This window comes from Lutjanus erythropterus, chromosome 16 (genome assembly GCF_056507025.1).
Source record: "Lutjanus erythropterus isolate fLutEry1 chromosome 16, fLutEry1.hap2, whole genome shotgun sequence".
NCBI classification, from domain to species: Eukaryota; Metazoa; Chordata; class Actinopteri; order Lutjaniformes; family Lutjanidae; genus Lutjanus; species Lutjanus erythropterus.
Genome location: NC_139332.1, coordinates 8,591,136 through 8,609,982, shown reverse-complemented (window position 1 = coordinate 8,609,982; position 18,847 = coordinate 8,591,136). Strand labels below are relative to the sequence as shown.

The window sequence follows — 18,847 nt, the reverse complement described above, 5'->3', positions numbered from 1 at the left end:
ATAAATCTTGGGAAGAGTATGAAGGTTCTATTTCTGCATCACTTCTGCATGATTATTTTCATAGCGTATTAATTGGTTTTCTAGATTACTCGATTAACAGTTGTTTGCCTATAAAATGTTAGAAAATGGTGAAAAATGTTGATCATTGTTTCCTAAACCCCAAGATGACGTCTTCAAATGTCGTATTTTGCCCACAGCCCAAAGATATTCAGCGTACTGTAATGGAGGAGAAAACAAACCAGAAAATATTCTCATTTAAGAAGCTGAAATCAGAGAAATTTTTACTTTGTTTTCTTAAAAAATGACAGATTAATCAGTTATCAAAAATCAAAAATGTTTTTAGTTCCTCTTAGCAGGATTAGATTACAGGATGTTTTGGTCTACTTCATAAATGAGACAAAATGTGCATTTAGGCAGAATTAACAGAATCTAGTTTACTCATCTCATCAGAAAAATAATACACATTTTAACACTTTATAAAAGGTGTACTCTAGATATAAATCTTAAAATTGCAGAATGTCTTCCACAGTTTTTTAATTATTTGGGGACCTAAATATAATCTCCTATGATCCATCTGTGGGTCACGATCCAGTCTCCGGGAATGACTGGCCTGAGTGATCACCTTGGTTTTACTTAATTGGGCTTCCATGAGAGAAACATGAACAGGCACCTATGTCACCATTGCGTGGTATTAATACAGCCCAGGCGGTAAGAATTTCAAGCATTGTAATTGTAAGATAAAAATTGCTTTGGGAGTCCAACATCATATGTAAACAAGAATAACTATTACAGATAGTAGCTTGTACAGCTTAATTTATACATTATCAGGCCACCATGGATGTGTCCCTTTTCTCCAAATTCTATTAAAGCAATAGGCGTGCAATTTACCAGACAGAAAGTAATTGTGGCTCCCTAGAGATGATGAAGCTCATTAGGCAGGAAAATGGTGCGAAAGAACAAATAATATTGTTTGTGCTCCAGAAAAAAAAATATTGCTGTGATTCTTGGTTCTTAGGTGCAAGCTGTTTTGTAGTACACTGACCTTGGGTCCTGGTGCTCCAGGTTCTCCTCTGTGGCCCTTAAAGCCCTGTATAGGAAGGAAACAGCAGTGAATCAGTCACAGGTATTTGCACCACCGGCTCCTGCCATCAGATCTGTTTACTGGTGGTTACTTACCGGCAGTCCCCTGAGCCCAGGGTTTCCTGGTGGTCCAGGTTCACCTTGCTTGCCCTGAAATGAAAGCAGACAGAGTTACAGCATCATTAGCTGTGTTTCCATCTAAATGTGATGCAAATTTTAACCGAAGAAAATGCAAATGAATCCTTTTCCATCCATTTCCATCCACTACTGTTAAGCGATTATTGGGAGATGGTTCATCAGGATAAGCAGTTTAATTATACTATACAGAGTTATAGAACGAACAAAATGTTTTAGTCACACATATATAACATATTTAAGATAGATGATACAAAATAAAATAAAACAAAATATTTTCTTTCCCAGGATGGCAAAGGCATATCTCACCCTACTCTGCCTCTGATTGGCCTTCCCCAGTATTCTTATCCTAACCAATCTAAGCAGCCCAAATCAACAAAGGCAACATGTTCTAGCCAATCAGAGTCAGTGTAGGATGGGTCACGACTTTGCCATCCAGGGAAAAAAAAGTTTTGGTTACAGTTATACATATGTACATAGGCTTAATCCGAAATGCCATACTAACATGCTATTTAGTAGGTTAAAACAGTATGTGAAATTCTTTGGTGCGTTTTTTGAATTTGCATCTGGTTGAATGTTAATAGCAGCAACAAGATGGTGATGATAATAGGATCAACTTCTTTGCATGTAAAGTTTGACATCTGAAAAACAACTCCCATCAGTGGGTGGCGCCAATTCTCCAGTCTGAAAACTATTATACAATTGCAGAAGAAGAAGGCATTAGGATGACCTAATTAAAGAGCACCAAAATCTATGCAAAAAAACAGGATGGAAATATGACATTTCTGTTTATTTCATGTATTAATGTGAGGAAGGTTCCATCAGGTCTGTATTATAGAGCCATGAGAGCAATGAAGAGACCGTCAGAGCAGAAACAGCTGATCAGTCATGTGAGTTAAATGTTTGCTACATCAGAACTTAACTTGTCTATTTGAAACTGAGGAGGTTTTTCAAAATTTTGCAGTCAACCTTATCTAAGTGCATAAAAATACATAGATGGAAACACAGCTACTGTTTGACCACATACAATCAACTTTATCTAAAAACAGACAATGTCTTGTTGTTGGTGTTCAACCTTTATATACTCTTTTGATCATTGAAAGGATAAACATCTGCATCTACTTACAGGTTCTCCTTGTTCACCTGGTCGGCCATCTTTTCCCATTTTTCCAGGTTCACCCTACAGATCAATGAAATCATTTAGCATATTCAGCTGTAAAGATTGTATTTACATCTCAGACTGTTTACACCACACTGCAGAGACTGTATGAATATTGATGATGCTGCACATCAAACAATCTTTCTTACGATCAGGCCAGGAAGACCTGGTGGTCCCTGGATTCCTTTGAGACCCTCTTTGCCCTGGTGGAAACAAACAAACACAAACAGGTCACCGTCACAAGAGGAAAAGAAATGATTAATGGCTACTATTACCACACAGGCTGGCTGACCTACATGCTGGAGGCGAGAGGTTTGTACAATAATGACACATGGGTAATAAGTTTTCTGAGGGGAAAGTACATGGAGTGCAGCCTGACCTTTTCTCCAGGGGGCCCCGGGGGGCCGACGGGGCCGGGCTGTCCATCGTTACCCTGAAGAGGAGAGAGATAGTGTCAGTGGAGGTCAACAGAAATAGAAAACCTGTGAGATGAAACCCAAACAAATGAGTCCTGTTTACACGAAACTGAGGTTGTTAGATCATTTCTAGTGCGTAACATGAAAAAATAGAGAAAATGAGACCAAAATAGTGACTTACAGGTGTTCCCATCAGGCCAGGAGAACCTGGATGGCCAGGAGGTCCTGGGTGACCCTGTTAATACAGGAGACAGTGATTAACATGTGATGACAATGTTGTGATGAAACGTTTCTTTAAAGCCACTGGAAACCAAATCCACAAACCCTCCAACTATGTATTTAATGCTAATGTTATTTTTATTATTAATGTATATATTAGTAAGAATCTAACAGGTATTAGCAATCAAGGTACCACTTTACAATAAGTCTACTTATAAATGCTTTAAGTTGCTAATTAGGTTGTAAACACCTTATAAATCATTAATAAACAAGCACATCATAAATCAGAATGAGTTCACTATTTGGCAAAATCCAGTTACTGCTTACTATTAATTAATCAATCAATTAAGACTGATTATAACTGGCAAAACGGAGCTTTATTGTAAAGTGTAAGCATCACAGTATACCACTTTAATATCCACTGTGCACAACAAACTGATGGTTTATGTCACATCAACACCTGTGACAATAATGAGCAAGACTGCCAACAGCATGCTGAAAATGTCAAGGTAAACAAAGCCTCAGTGTATGAATCTGGTCATTTGATATGCTAATTCAATGCCAAATGAAGTTTTTTACTTTTAATATGTGCTGATGGTGGTTACTAACTTACTAAGTTAGTAAGTGCAGCTGATGGAGAAGACAAAGCTCAGATTTGAGCCTTTACAGTACAGATAAATATGACAGTTGCCTTTTTATGTACAGTATTGTAAAACCCAGTAATGATTTATAAAGTGTTTACAACCTAATTAATTACCTAATTATAAGCCATTTATAAATGGCTTATAGTGTCACTGAAATCAACAACACTTAAATAACTGTCATTAATAAATGGTAAATTGATAGTTAATTAAACTTAAGTTTTTTTTTCTTGTTAACAGACAATGAAAGGATGAGAATTAACTATGTAAATTAATTATTAGTAATGCTAAAATGTATATGATTGTACCATTAGTTTATAGTTTAGGTTTAGTTAATTAGTTAGTTAGTTAGTTAGTTAGTTAGTTATGGACTTCTCTGCATTTGAACATTGTTGGAAACTGTTGGGATAATGTAAGCCTTGTGTTTTTAATTTGTATTTTTTATAATTTATGACTGTTAAAGCTGTCATAAGATATCATTAGTTACAAATGATGATTTCTATAAAGTGTTACTGGAAAAAATAATGTTTTTTTTCAAAGGAGTCTGAAAGCATAAATAGGGCCTCCAGTTTCCTGTCAGAAAAGGCTGCCTGACAGCCAAGTAAAGCGGTGAAAATATTCTAAGTATAGCATACATTTAAAGGGATATTGATTTTTTAAGTGGCTAAAATATGTTATGCTGCTGACCCTGTCCACAGCAGTACATTGCTTAGCTCCTGTGCTGGTACTTCTGAGGGAATTAAAATGTGAACTGTCTGGAGACATGGTCTAAGCAGAAAAATGAGCTGTTTTTTGAACCAGGTTTTCTAATAATTTTGATTTGTGAAAGTTTATTTACATGACTTGTGAATGTTAAATAAGACGCACTACTTTAATATGCATTTTGTTACTGTTTCAAACCAAGTTTTCAGAGGCTTTAAACACAGAGAGAAGAGAGGGGCAGCGAGAGATAAGTGTGAGACTCATGAGTCATAAACGACAAATATACCTTGTCTCCTTTGTCTCCTGGGCCTCCAGGAGGTCCTCGATCACCTTTAATACCCTGTGGTGAGAAAGAGAGAAAGATCATATGAGATGTCATATTTCAAGAGGAAAGCATCCATCTGAGAAACTATTTGTCAACAGAAAATAAAACCTCAAATGGTCCAAATATTACCAAAAAGGAGGATGCAGCAATGGCTGTATCACCTTTGAAATATGACTCAGTAAATTTCTCAGTGGTAAACTTTTCACCCAATTAGATTAGACCTTGTGAGGTTAAAAAAAAAAAAAAAAAAAGTCAAAAGCAATTAATTAGCATTTGGTCCATTGGGAGCCATGAGAGCGCAGTTAGTGTGCAAACTTGCCTTTGCACCGTCAGCTCCAGGGGGCCCTTGAGGTCCAGAGGGTCCCGGCGGCCCCTGTAATGACACCAGTAGAGAATCAGTCTCTGTCCAGACAGACAGTGGCGAGCACCGTCACCAGGTCCTTATCGTTCACTGCTGCCCCCAGAGGAGGCCGAGCTAATGATGCAGACAGAAGCGCTCCATCCGTCACACCAACTGTGACTGATGATGACAAACGTGTCGCTATGACCTCATGCATCACTGAGGGCTAACACAGTGGAGACACACGCTTTGTAATGCTCATTTAAAGAAGAGAACAGTTATCAAAACAGTCTTACATTCATCATCTTACATCATACATGAGAATATTAAAGAATGTCTCTAACCTGGTACCCATCTGTTCCAGGTTTCCCTGGAGGTCCCGTGTGTCCTTTGTCTCCTGGGACTCCTGGGAGACCGGGTGGTCCGGGTGGACCTGCAGGGCAGTCTGAGCAAACGTCCTAAGAAGTGGCAGAGATGTGTTTGTGATAAAGTGATCGCTGTCAGGATCCCAAAAGAAAGTCTTTTAGCATTGTAAAGGAGAGGAAATGCTCCTTACCTTCAGGTTTAGATCAGAGAGGTCTGCTGCCTTTCCCTGAGAGACAGGCAATGAAAGAGTTAATCAACCAGGGAACGCAAGATTAGGGATCTCTATTTAGGAAACCCATTCTAAAAATGTCCTTATGCATTCAGTATAAGTTACAAGATCAAAAGTATGTTAAGACCTTAATGCACCTGCTGAACATCTCATTCTGACACTGTGGTCAGTAATGTGTTGCTATAACAGCCTCTACTCCTCTGGATTTACTCCCATTCAGATATAAGCTTATTAGTGAGGTCCAACAGTGACGGGTGATAGGGTCTAGTTCACAGTTAGTGGTCCAGTTCATCCCAAAGTCAAAGTCAAGTTCTGCTACATCAGACTGGGAAAACCATTTCTTTACTGACCTCACTAGCACAGGTCATGTTAATCAACATACTTTTGGCCAAAAAGCAAAGTATTATCTATTTAATCAAGCGTTCAAAAAGTAGCTAAATGGCTACAACTGTATCACTGGTCTTTTAGTTTTGTCTTGTATCATGTTAAACTTGAGCAGTTTAGAGCCAAACCTACTGTGTCATTTGTGTACACAGAGAAAGTTTATGTTTATTAGTGTAAGATTAGTATCTCTTTTTATCTCAGACGAAAGGAGCAAATAGGGAAGTCAAGTGAAATGTGTAAAGAGCAATAAAGGGAGGGATGAGTCAAACACACAGACTTTCACCCAGGTAACCACTGTCCATGTCCCATGTCAAACTAAAAGTCATCACTGGCTTATTCTAACTTTCTTACTTAAGTAATGTACTTGAGTTACGTGAAGTGTGTAGCATAACTTAACTAACGAATGTAAACCACTGTTCATGTCCCATGTGAAACTAACAGTCAGCACTGACTTCTTTAACTTGTGTTTGCAAGTTAAAGAACATAAGTAACATATGTAAAACACCCAGCCTTTCATACAGTAGAGACTGCTGCTTGTATCTAGATCAAGATAGGTTTTTTTTTTCACCCAAACCACAATCTTTTCCTAAACCTAACCAAGCAGTTTTGGTGACTAAAACCACCCACACTGTGATTGTTTCACCTGGTTATTGGCAAACACCCTCTTCTGCCACCTACATATGAGGAGGTGTTGCTCTGTACAATATTCAGAGGATGTAATGCATATAAAGTTAACATTTTATCACAATCAGTAGCAGCGATAGTACTCGTCGCTCCCTGCCTTGTTCTGTACTTACAGGCTCTCCTGGTGATCCCTTCTCTCCTGGCCTTCCTGGTAAACCCTGCATGCGGAGAAAAGAAAATGAATGATGTTTTCCAAATAAATATGATATAAATAATCATATGAATGAATATAGACAATATATATGATATGAACATGAAATTATAGACATAATTAGATAGCACTTGAGATTACTGCTGTAATGTTGCTTTAATCTAATACCACCAGGAGACTCTGCGTTAATACATTATTCTAATTGACCCAGATATACAAACTTTTCTTTATTATTAAACTATTACCCCATTATTACCATGTTATTACAGAGTTTTAATACAAAGTGCCAATAATCAAACAAAAGTTTAAAACTACTAATTCAAAATGTTTTATTAAAACTTTTATTTCATGATGTTAATATTCATCACAGAGTTTTTGTCCTACAAGTAAGGCAAGCTTGCCAGTTATTTAATTGACTGTTGCTTCAGTCACTTTGGGTCTGCATAATCATGAATTAATGGGTCTCAGAGCAATAACACAATAAGACATGTGAATATAATTATGGACTTAATTATTCATTCATTCTCTTGTTTATTCATTTTTGGACTCACATTATGTCCTGCTGGGCCCTGAGGACCGGCGACTCCTGGTGGACCCCTCAAGCCCTGAAACACAAACAAACAAATATTAGAGGAACACATTTTTGTAGGCATAAACATATTCAACATTAATATTTGGAAAATATTTACCGCAGGTCCAGGATCCCCATTTTTTCCCGGAGGCCCCTACAAAAAAAACAAAACATTGCCCATTTGAAAATGTTTAAATAAATCCACTGGAGAAAGATGATGTAACATCCGCCAGCACTGATGCTCATACCGGTAGTCCCATTTTGCCTTCTCCTGCAGCACCCCTGTCCCCTGGTAACCCAGGTTCTCCTCGTGACCCTGGTTGACCCTGGCAGAGAAAAAACAAAGCTTACTTTACCGTCCTGCTCTTCAAATAATGTCAGTTCAGCTGTAATGTTTGGCTAAGAGTCTCGCTTGGCACAGAAACCGTCACATTCAGCGACGCCTGCTGATCCCAGAAATACCACTCTGTTTTTAATCTGCGATGAAAAAAAAAACAATCTGCAGTTGACATTTTGGTACTCAGAAGAGAGAACGTATTGGTGATGGGGGTGAGTGATTTGACACCATAAATCCAGCAAATGCCCCCTGTCCGGCCTCGCCCCATTCTGTGCCCTCTGCATCAAGCAAAGAGACGCCCATAATCAGGCCAACGGTCACAGTGCTGTGGACATAGAAATTGCTTTTGCTGCTTTCAACAAAAATGAACTGTTTTTCTTATCCAGGCCGGAAAAAAAGAAAAGTTTTTCATGTCAACAAAAGAGCACCTGTGCATGATTTAAAAAAAAAAAAAAAAAAAAACACCTCCGGCACACACACACACACACACACACACACACACACACACACACACACACACACACATTTTCCTATATTACCAAAAGTGGACTATCATATTACACCCACCAAATGTGGTGTCTTGTTTCAGCACACATATATATTTTAGAAATTTTACTTTTAAGGCCTTTACCATTATATTACTGTATTACTGTACTGTATTACTGATGCTTTTTAAAAAACATGAAAATACTCTGATGTCTACCTACAAAAGAGGGACCCTCCATACACTGCATGAGCTGTCTGTACCCATTCTGTCACCTACTGACTGTTCTTTTTAACCACAAAGACTTGCTTTGTTTCTTTCAAAAATGGGCAATTGAATTGTTATCAATACTTAATCAACTATCAGTGATGCAGTCACTATGATGATGACCACTTTAACTGAGAATAAATTATGTTTTGCCTGCAAATCAGAAATAACTTGGCTACATGCACTAATATCAAGAGATAACTACTGAGAGCAGTATCAGCAACAAAACTTACTTTTTCTAAGCTTGAATTACATAAAATACAGTAAAAGAAAATGTTTTGTTTTAACTTTAAACAGTTAATGTCTTAAAATTCTGGTTTAAGTTGACCAAATCTGAAAAGACAAGTTCAATTAATTTTATAATGACTTTTTTTTTTTTTTTTTTAAAGCTCATATAATGATCATATTTCTTAAGAAACTTAATTTAAAGAGCTGACTGAACTCTACAGTACATTCCTTCAACTCATCATTTCAAATCAAAAGACTTCGAGTTAGAGGAACTCATGTTTGTAAAGTCTGAAGAGCTCTGAAAATAAATATTAGAAATTTTAAGTTTAATCAACATATAAATTAAAACCTGTATATTTATGTTAAGTTAATGAGAAAACATTAGTTGATTCCACTCAAATCCTGTATATTTTTTACAGTGTATTATATAACAAGAGATAATAGAAAAGAAAAGTATTCTATTTTGATATGAATCACAGATTCTATGAATATAGGCACTGACATGCTAATATTGGAGTTACGTACTGCAGCCTATCTCAGAACCAGCATAAAAAGACCTTATAATATACACACACACTCTCTCTTACACACACACACACACACGCACGCACGCACACACACACACACACACACACACACACACACACACACACACACACACACACACACACACACTTTCTTTGCAAACTTCTAAAATTACATTACCTTTAGCCCTGGGGGTCCTTGAATTCCCTGTGGTCCTGGTTCTCCCTGTAATATCACAAAATTACATCAATCATATTTCTTGCTACTCAAATACTGGAATTAAGCCTCTTTTGAATAAATCATTTTGAGTTGAAAGCATGGCGCATGTGTTGTGATTTTTGCAGCGAGGCCTCGGGGCCGCACCTGGCAGCTGTAAAAAACAGAGCCGCTTCGAGCCAAATCTGTTGTGCTCCCGTGTTGCTTTAACGTGATATGTCTTAACAGTGTTTTTCCTGTTAGCTGCTGCCTCGTCAGCAGGACAGCCACATGTCTGGGGTGAAAAATGATGAAGAGACATGTTGCGCTGCAGAGCAAAATGTGCCTACTCAGGCTCGTTTTCTCACCGTACAGCTGGTCATATTGTGCTGTGGCTTAATGTGTATTACAGGCAGGGAGACGTTTACAAGCAGAACACATGTGGAATACAAGAGGCTGCACGTGAATGTGCTTTCTATTACTGTTAAAACTGATGAACATTTTAATTATCAAAATATAGTTTACTGTGACTAATTGACAGCACACCTTTAACAATACTTAGTTTTTGATCGGTGACATCATATAAAAGGACCAATGTGTAGGCTTTAGTGGCATCTAGCAGTGAGCTTGCAGACTGCTAACACCTCGTCTCACTCTCCCCTTCCAAGCATTTACTATTGTGATTCAATGTAACAACTTATTGCAATCTCTGCTCGCTCTTTTGGCACTATACCATGTAAAATATGATTATGTCATCAGTCCTTTTCCAAAATCAATGTGCATCACCTTTCAGTCTGTTTCAGCAGCATTTTTGTTGCTACTGCTCATACAAACTAAAAATACAAATATATGAATAAATTACTTCTTGTAGTAAAGTGCTACATTTAGCTATTCCTTCTCATCAAGTAGTGAACAATAAATAAAACAAAAACATATAAATATAGTGTTTGTATGTGCTGCCCTGTCCTAGCGTGCAGTGTCTCCACTTAGTGGTAGTTGCATTTTTAAATCCACTGGGAATTTTGAGTTTGAGTTTTGATCCTTTCAGGCTGTTGTAGCTGGTCGGTGTCGAAGCAGCTGGCAGTTAGTTCATTTCCACAGAGCAGAGGAAATACATGCCTGAAAGTCTGAGCACACATGTTGTTTTATGTTAAGTGTGTAAAGTAACACGGATCCGCTTGTTAAAATAATATCACCACGATCGTAATGCTACTTTTGGTTAGCGCATGAATGACAAATCCCATTATGTGTTAGCCTTGAGCTAACAGATTGAGTGCTACTTATTTATATACAAAAATAAATGAGCAGTCCAAAAAGCTATTCAGGAATTGTCTGAAAAGAATCGCAATACATAAGTGAATCAATTTTTATCTCCCAGTGTAGCATGTAGAGAACCTATGGCAGTTGGAAAAGTAGCATAAAACCTAAAAGGCTGTATCTAGAAGCAGTGTTTTGTTTGTGTATAACATGGTAGTGCAACAAATCAGCGTCAAAAACCTCCATCCTTTGTAGCTGTAAAGGATTCATTTAAGGTAATTGTGCACTAATGGAAACATACTTATGCATATTATACTTCATTTCAATAGATTCTTGTGACTCTAACACACTGGACCTGTAAACCATACTGACCCGCTGCTGGACCAGCCCTTAAAAACTTTATATTACACAGAACTCTGTTTTAAATTCTAGTAGAGAGGAAAAAGTTTCCAAAGATACCAAATATATTTGCAAATGTGTACCAAATGATGCAAAAGACATTTAGAGTATTTGCATCAGATGGCATTTTGCAGATATGAAAAACAGGGAGTTCATAAAAGAAATCATATAATTATATTCAGTGAATATAAATTTGGAACAAGCTGTTATGCATATTTAAATATAAATGCCTGTAAAAAGTATTCACCCCCTTGTTTGTTTTCCCTTTTTATTGCTTTTACAAATGGAATCATGGTTGATATAATTTGGAAAACAGATTTCTACAAATATAGCCAACTGGTGCTTGTAGTCTCACAATTAGTGACATGGAGATCACCTGAGTGCAGTGAACGTGTCTCAGATGACTGTAGTATAAAGACACCTGTGTGTGGAAGGTCTGGTCACTGGTTCATCAGTATTCCTAGCTACAGTTACACCATAAAGACAAAAGAACACTTCAAGCAACTCTGAGAAAAGGTTATTGAAAAGTATAAATCAGGGGATGGATACAAAAATATATCCAAGTCAGTGAACATCCCCTGGAGTTCAGTTAAATGTATAAATGTGACTAGTGCAGGCCGTCATCACAAACTGAGTGATGGTGCAAGAAGGAGACTAGTGAGGGAGGACACCAAGACACCTGTGACGACTCTGAAGGAGTTAAAAGCTTCAGCAGCTGAGATTGGAGAAACTGCATACAACAACTGTTGCCTGGGTTCTTCTCCAGTCAAAGCTTTATGGGAGAGTGGCAAAGAGAAAGCCACTGTTGAAGAAAGCTCAGATTAAATCTCAACTAGAATTCACCTAGAGGCATGTGGGAGACTCCATGGTCAAGTGGAAGAAGGTTTTGGAGCTTTTTGGCCACCAGACTAGACACTATGTTTGGCACATCACCACAACTGTGAAGCACAGTGGTGGTTGCATCATGATGTGGGGATGCTTGTCAGCAGCAGGCCCTGGAAGGCTTGTCGAAGTAGAGGGTAAAATAAAAATAAAGGGAAATCCTGGAGGACAATCTGATTCAGTCTGCAAGAGAACTACAACTTGGGAGCTTTATTTTCCAGGAAGACAATGACCTGAGGGACACAGCTAAAACTACACAGAAATGGTTTAAAGACAACAAAGTGAATGTTCTGGAGCGGCCAAGTCAAAGCCCAGACATCAATCCTATAGAGCATTTGTGGCTGGACTTGAAAAGGGCCATTCACAGTTGATCCTGTGCAACCTGACAGAGCTTGAGCAGTTTTGCAAAGAAGAATGGAGTAAAATTGCAGTTTCCAGATGTGCAAGCCTGATTAAGACCCATCCACACAGACATAGTGCTGTGATTGCAACCAAGGGTGCATCTACTAAATACTGACTTGAAGGGGTGAATATTTATGCAGTCACTTATTTTATGTCATATATTTTTATTTAATTGACATTACTTTGTAGAAATCTGTTTTCACTTTGACATGAAAGAGTTTTTTGTTGTTTTTTGTCAAATTATATTGCCCACAATTCCATTTATAAAAGCAATAAGAGGGAAAAAGATCCAAGGGAGTGAATACTTTTTATAGGCGCTGTATATAATACTGTCAGACAGGGTGGAAATAGACAATTTTTCCAACCTTAAAGCTGATTACTTGAAAGAACTTTAATATTGTGTTGATTCTGGAGGCCCTGTCGACTAAAGCTCCACTCCCATAACCACAAAATATAATGTCAAAAATAAAATTAGCCAAAGAAAAATCTCCTACTGCTTCTTTCTAACTGGTTAACGTAACTTTGGCAGTTTCATCTGATTTCAAGGAGAAACGGACACGGTGGCAGACACTAAGAATAACTAAAAGAAATAGTATAGTATAGTGTGACAGAAAAAATGTGTTTTACCGTTTGCCCGTCTTTCCCTTTCCCTGGTGGTCCAGGTGGTCCAAGTAAACCAGGCTCTCCGGTTGGGCCTGCGGGACCTGCTTGTCCTGGTTTCCCTGGTTCACCCTAAAATAAATGTTAGAATAAAAATATAACTTTATTGACTCTCAAGGCTACAACAAGTGCATCAGCAGGTGCCTTAGATACCCTGATTCAGAGTGTCTAAGGCAAAAACATATCATTCATATCACTGTGTGTACTTCTCACAGTACAAAACACAGTTATGTTTGGTGTATTATTTGCATTATGATTGGAGGTACTGCAGAGTCATATCCACTGAAAACACATGTATCACACATATGTCTTTACTTAGATGAGTGAATGTTGGTGATAACAAGTCACACTTTTAAAGAAATGTCTCTACAGTAACGTGTGAAAAGCCAAAGAAAAAAGAAGAAGATATAAAGAGTAAAGATAATAAAGAAAAACGTCACGGTAGGCAGTAGAAAGTGCTCTGAATTGCCATTGTCAAACTACACAGCTCCATGTAGCTGCTGCTGCTGCAGGATTGATATGAATTCAAAGACTTCTTTGTTGAAACAATAATGGAGGACATACAAGGTCAACGTCTCTCCTCTGCAATCTTCTTTTCACTCTGCGTTACCGAAGCCATTCCTAACATAGTCTGAATACTTTCAAAACATCCAAACAAAGCTTTTAAAAATAGATGACTGACCTTGTCTCCTCTTTGTCCAGCTGGACCAGGAGGCCCGATGATCCCTGGTATGCCCTACGAGACAGACAACTGGTAATAACACGCTGAGGTGATTCTTTATCACTGGCTACTGTTCATGTTTTATACACAGACATCGTTCTTACACAGAGGAAAGTCAAAGAGAATGTAAGCAGGTATGGAAGGCCGTTTCTGCCAAAAAAAAAGACCTTATAAGTCCAGAAACTTTGTCAAAATAATGACTTAGTATCACAAAATAGGTTAGTATGTCAAAGTGACTCAGTGTGGTAAAACAATGAGTTAAAATATCAAAAATAATGACTTAATATCTCCAAAAAAATGACTTTTTACCTCCAAAAATTAGAAACTTTCTCAAAGTGATGACTTAATATCTCAAAATAATAAACAGGTATCTCCACATGTGGACTTTGTATCACGTAATATTGAGTTAGAACCTCAAAATACTGAATTAGCATCTATAATAATAATAATAATAATAATAATAGTAATAATAATAATAATAATAATAATATGTCTTTGTATCAAAATAAAGAGTTAATATCTAAAAACGAGTTGAGTTAGTATTTAAAGATAATGACTTAAAATAAAAAATAAAAGAAAGAAATTATGAGAAAACTTCTTAAAATAATAGAGTTAGTATCTAAAGATAGTTACTTAGTATCTCAACATCTCAAAATAATGAGAGAATTTCTTAAGATAATGAGAAACTTTCTTGAAATAAAAAGTTTATACCTCAAAATAAGGACACATTTTCTCGAAATAATGACATAATATCTCAAAATAATGAATTCATATCTCAAAATAATGAAATTTTCTTAAAATAATTAGTATCTCAAAATAATATAAAGCTTTCTCAAAATAATGACATTCCATCTCAAAATCTCAAAATAATGACTGTATTTTAAAATAATGACTTGAATATCTCAAATTACTGAGAAACTTTCTCAGGATAATGCATTAGTATGTCAAAAATAATGAGTTAGTATCTAAATCCTCATTTTGAGAAAGTTCCTCATTGTAAGGACTTACTGGGTCTTTTTTCATCACACTGGCAGAAATAGGCTTTAATAAGCAGAAATCAGTGACTTGCACCTTTAAAAAGGTTAGGAAGGACGTACCACATTCCCTGGTAGTCCACGAGGACCTGGAGGACCAGCTACACCGGGTGGACCCTGGGAGAAACACGTCAGCTGTTACATCTGTCACAGTAGAGTACAGTATATCTCTCCGTTTGGCGTGAAAAGGTGCACTGCACAAAATCAGACAACTTACAGGGTCTCCGACACGTCCTGGTTCTCCTGTGAGTCCAGTGTCACCCTTTGGACCCTGGAGAGAAAATATAAAATTAGACTTATTCCACTTCAAACCACTCTCTTCAACACATTGACAGGATCGCTAGCGTCTTACCGCTGGTCCAGGTTGTCCCTTAAAGCCTTGTTCGCCAGGTAACCCTCTTTGACCCTTCAGAGAAGACACAGGAATTAACAAACGAGTTTCAATAGCATAGGCTTATGTGACAATATGTCACCGTTTTCACATAAAATGAAAATTACAATGTCATGTTTCTCATAAAGCTGTAAGGACTATTATGATTCCAGATGACAAAGATATGAAATTAATGAGCCTTGTGCAATGAAGTTTGTAGTTAATAGCATCCATATATGAAGAATTACTACAATATTCTGTTATTAATCATCTTCATAGGGTGCTTGAGAAAGCCAAAGATAACAGTAATACATAATAGCATTTTTAATTGTGTGTGTCAATGTTGTACTTAATGTATTATGCTGCTTCCAGGGCAACTTCAGCCTAAATATACATATATATTCTGCATGCTATTCTGGTCCAACTAATGGAGTATTATACATGTATAAAGTGAAATGGACAGGAAATCAGGCCAGTGTATTACTCTCTGTTACAGTTTAATTTACTCAGCCAATTAAATTAAGTCCCTCGAGCTCCCATGCTGCTGCAGGATTGCTTCACTGTTGCCATACCAAATCTCTACTGACATCTAGTGGACTCCACTGTGTGTTGCATGATGTAGTTTAGAGATAGAGAGAACAAATAATTTACCATCTCTCCTGGTTTCCCTTGATCCCCCTTCTCTCCTTTCTCTCCGGGTTTTCCCTAAAGGCAAAAACAAACGATGCAATTATCAGTTTGAACGGAAAAAGAAAAAGTAGGTGGAGGCAAGAGGAAGAACAGAAGATTCATCTCTTAAACTTGTAAATGCAGTGCTGCAGCTGCATTACAGAAGCTTCCAGACGTACAGATCCTACCTTGAATGTTTGGTAACATGGTTATGATTAGGACTAGGGATGATGAATCTATGGTCGATTAATCGGTCGTTAAGAATTTGAGCAATGAAGTAAATTTTAATCAAACTAGTAGTTCATAAAGATCTGAAATGTAACATAATTTTATGAGCATCCTCCCCAGGTTTGATTGATGAGACAAAAAAATGCACTGGTATTGTTTGGTATAAGCAAAATTTTTGTGCGATTAAACAATTAATTGATTGTTCAACCCTAGTTAGGACCTGATTTAGGAAAAAAGCCAGGAAGAATTCATGGATTACACAAGCATCCTAACTTCCCAAAATCTTCAATAAACACTTGTAACTTTAAGATATCCATTAAGCTGTCCTAGCTTTCCCTTTTTATTTATCTTTATTCATTTTAATTTAAAGACTCACTGAGATTAAGAATCCTAAAACAAACGTAAAACAAAATAGAATGAAAAACAGAACAAATTATAAAACTATTCCATATCAAAACCTTCATTAACATTCAAAACATCTACAGCTGGATGTGATGCTTTCCAAGTCTTTCAGAAACACTTTAAAGGTGTCGATTGTGACCAGGTGCTGTGGATTTAGGTGATTTTGCAACTGATTCCAAGCTGAGGGAGCAGCTTACTTAAACATCATTTTTCCAAGCTCAGTACAGACTTTGGCAACAGTTGGTGGAAATAAATTCTAGGAAGGAAGACAATAATTTCCCAGACTTCTTTGTTGGATGTAGATCTGTAGATAAGAAGGAAGCAGTCCAACAACAGCCTTGTAAGCCTTTTCCAGTAGTGTTAGCTAATTTGTTTACCTGTATGGCTGCTCTTTTATTGCTTTTGCACAATGGATGCCAAATAGAGGATGCAGAGACTGTCTCTGCTATCTTAACAGTAGCCCCCTCTCTTTCTTTTATCTCCAGAGTTAGTGTTGTTAGAAATCTCCCCAAAAGAACATCTTTAGATTTTCATCTGCCTTGAAGTTAAACGCCTGTCACAGTTTATGCTCCATTTTTTATGTTTCAGTATGTTTGAGAAAAATCTACAGTGACAAAGTTGTTTAGCTCAATGAGAAATGAGAAAAGTAGTCTTGCTTGCTAGGTAACAGATATGAAAGTTGATAAATTATACTGGATTAAGTATGTAGGGTTTCCTAAACTAAGGTATAGGATTAGATAAGATAAGATTCCTAAAGTTAGTCAGGATTTGTTTCTGTAATACCTAATTATGAAAACATTACATTAGACTATTCCTATCTTCCTGTATTAGACCACCTCCAATAGAAACTCCTATCAGGAGTGAAATAGGCAGTAAACACCATGTCTGAGCGTTTCTTGCTTGGAAACTGCAGTGAGCAAGGGCAGTCTCAAAGAACAAATTCAGTCAGGCTGGGTATATGATGTCATAAACCTAGGCAACCAATCCCGTTAATCAAGGGAGTGGCGCTATACATATCATTAGCGGCAATGCTCAGCCAACAGGAAAAGCCAGATGTACTTAGTTGCTGTGATCAGCTAGCAAAACAGAGGCGAATCCTTGAATACTAAATGTAGGCAAGGTATAGAGCAATACGTGAGCTATTTTAATAAGGTATTTGAACTTATTTTACAAAAAATATGGAAAAATATTCTTAAAAAACATTGTATAGACTCATGAAATTTCAGTCATCACTTATGACTCACTTCTTGTGTGGTTCTGTATTTCTCATTATTTTGCGGTGCTCAGAATGCTCTATGAACCCAACACATTTGTATTCGACATCCTGACAATGAGACTCAGCAATCAGCTCTCTTCCTGGTGTGTTTACGAACATCTCAGACAAATCCTACTGATTCTGCCCTTATGACTTCAGGAGGGAGCTTTCTGTATTACAGCCCCAAGATCACAGACAAAACAAAACTAGCTGGTATCAAATAAAAACAAAAAAAACAGCCATCAATAAAATCCCAATAATCTCAAGCAGAGCAGAGTTTGAGCTGTGTAATAAAAGTTGACTCACGGGTTCACCAGGCTCAGGGATGACGCTAGCCACCTGTGAAGAAAAAACACAGAGGCAGACAGAAGATTATAATTAAACACATCTGTATCACTGTGTAACAGTGTCACTGATTATGATACCGTGTAACAGTATCATGGTTGTGTCATATATTGCCTGGCTGTGGCTGTACAGTATGGTAACACACTAGAAATAGCAGAAATTCTACTTACATTTCCTGGAGCGCCGGGTGGTCCCCTATCTCCCACTTCACCCTGAGGCAAGAGACAAAATGTTCACATTGTCTGCATACTAATGACCTTATTACAGCAAATACTGCAGGGTGGTCATTACTGAGACAGAGGAGGACACCTCTGTAACTACTGTAACACGGTAGGATACACATGCTTGACATTTCATTTTACCTTATATATGAAACAGGTTCCTTATTTCTCATTTACCTTGTCGCCCTTTTCACCTTTTGGCCCAAATGGTCCTTCCTGGCCTCTTTCTCCCTATGAAAGACAAGACAAATTCAAGATTTAAAACATGTCTACAGACCATATATGCACTTTAACCCCTCAGATTCTCCCCAGCCGATATTACTCATTGGTCACAACCATGTCACGCCAGTTTGTCAGGAAGGGCAGCTAAATAAATAGCTCAGAATTCAGGCAGAATTTTGTCAATCTACCATCAAATAATGATGAGTGATATGTGTGATTATGTTAGTCCCCGGAGAAGCCATGTAGTGAGACCATTTTTTTAAAACTTGACCTCACTGTATAAAATTACATATTGTGACCTCCAGGATAATCACAGCCTCATGAAACTTCAAAATCACCAAC

At 37.4% G+C, this 18,847-nt stretch overlaps 1 protein-coding gene across 1 annotated transcript in view; it reads right to left on the bottom strand.

The window, feature by feature from the left end:
- Positions 1-18,847, bottom strand: part of col22a1 (collagen, type XXII, alpha 1) — a 99,333-nt gene that overhangs the window by 18,927 nt on the left and 61,559 nt on the right. Inside the window, exons 31-54 of the mRNA XM_084739836.1 lie at positions 18,461-18,514; positions 18,233-18,274; positions 18,024-18,056; positions 15,815-15,868; positions 15,146-15,199; positions 15,011-15,064; positions 14,857-14,910; positions 13,721-13,774; positions 13,006-13,110; positions 9,424-9,468; positions 7,651-7,728; positions 7,521-7,556; positions 7,383-7,436; positions 6,794-6,838; positions 5,574-5,609; positions 5,362-5,475; positions 4,997-5,050; positions 4,639-4,692; positions 2,972-3,025; positions 2,754-2,807; positions 2,524-2,577; positions 2,342-2,395; positions 1,177-1,230; positions 1,043-1,087 (exon numbers count right to left, since the gene is read on the bottom strand). Of these exons, the coding sequence (XP_084595962.1) occupies positions 1,043-1,087; positions 1,177-1,230; positions 2,342-2,395; positions 2,524-2,577; positions 2,754-2,807; positions 2,972-3,025; positions 4,639-4,692; positions 4,997-5,050; positions 5,362-5,475; positions 5,574-5,609; positions 6,794-6,838; positions 7,383-7,436; positions 7,521-7,556; positions 7,651-7,728; positions 9,424-9,468; positions 13,006-13,110; positions 13,721-13,774; positions 14,857-14,910; positions 15,011-15,064; positions 15,146-15,199; positions 15,815-15,868; positions 18,024-18,056; positions 18,233-18,274; positions 18,461-18,514 (1,335 nt within the window). The remainder of the gene's footprint in view (positions 1-1,042; positions 1,088-1,176; positions 1,231-2,341; positions 2,396-2,523; positions 2,578-2,753; positions 2,808-2,971; positions 3,026-4,638; positions 4,693-4,996; positions 5,051-5,361; positions 5,476-5,573; positions 5,610-6,793; positions 6,839-7,382; positions 7,437-7,520; positions 7,557-7,650; positions 7,729-9,423; positions 9,469-13,005; positions 13,111-13,720; positions 13,775-14,856; positions 14,911-15,010; positions 15,065-15,145; positions 15,200-15,814; positions 15,869-18,023; positions 18,057-18,232; positions 18,275-18,460; positions 18,515-18,847) is intronic.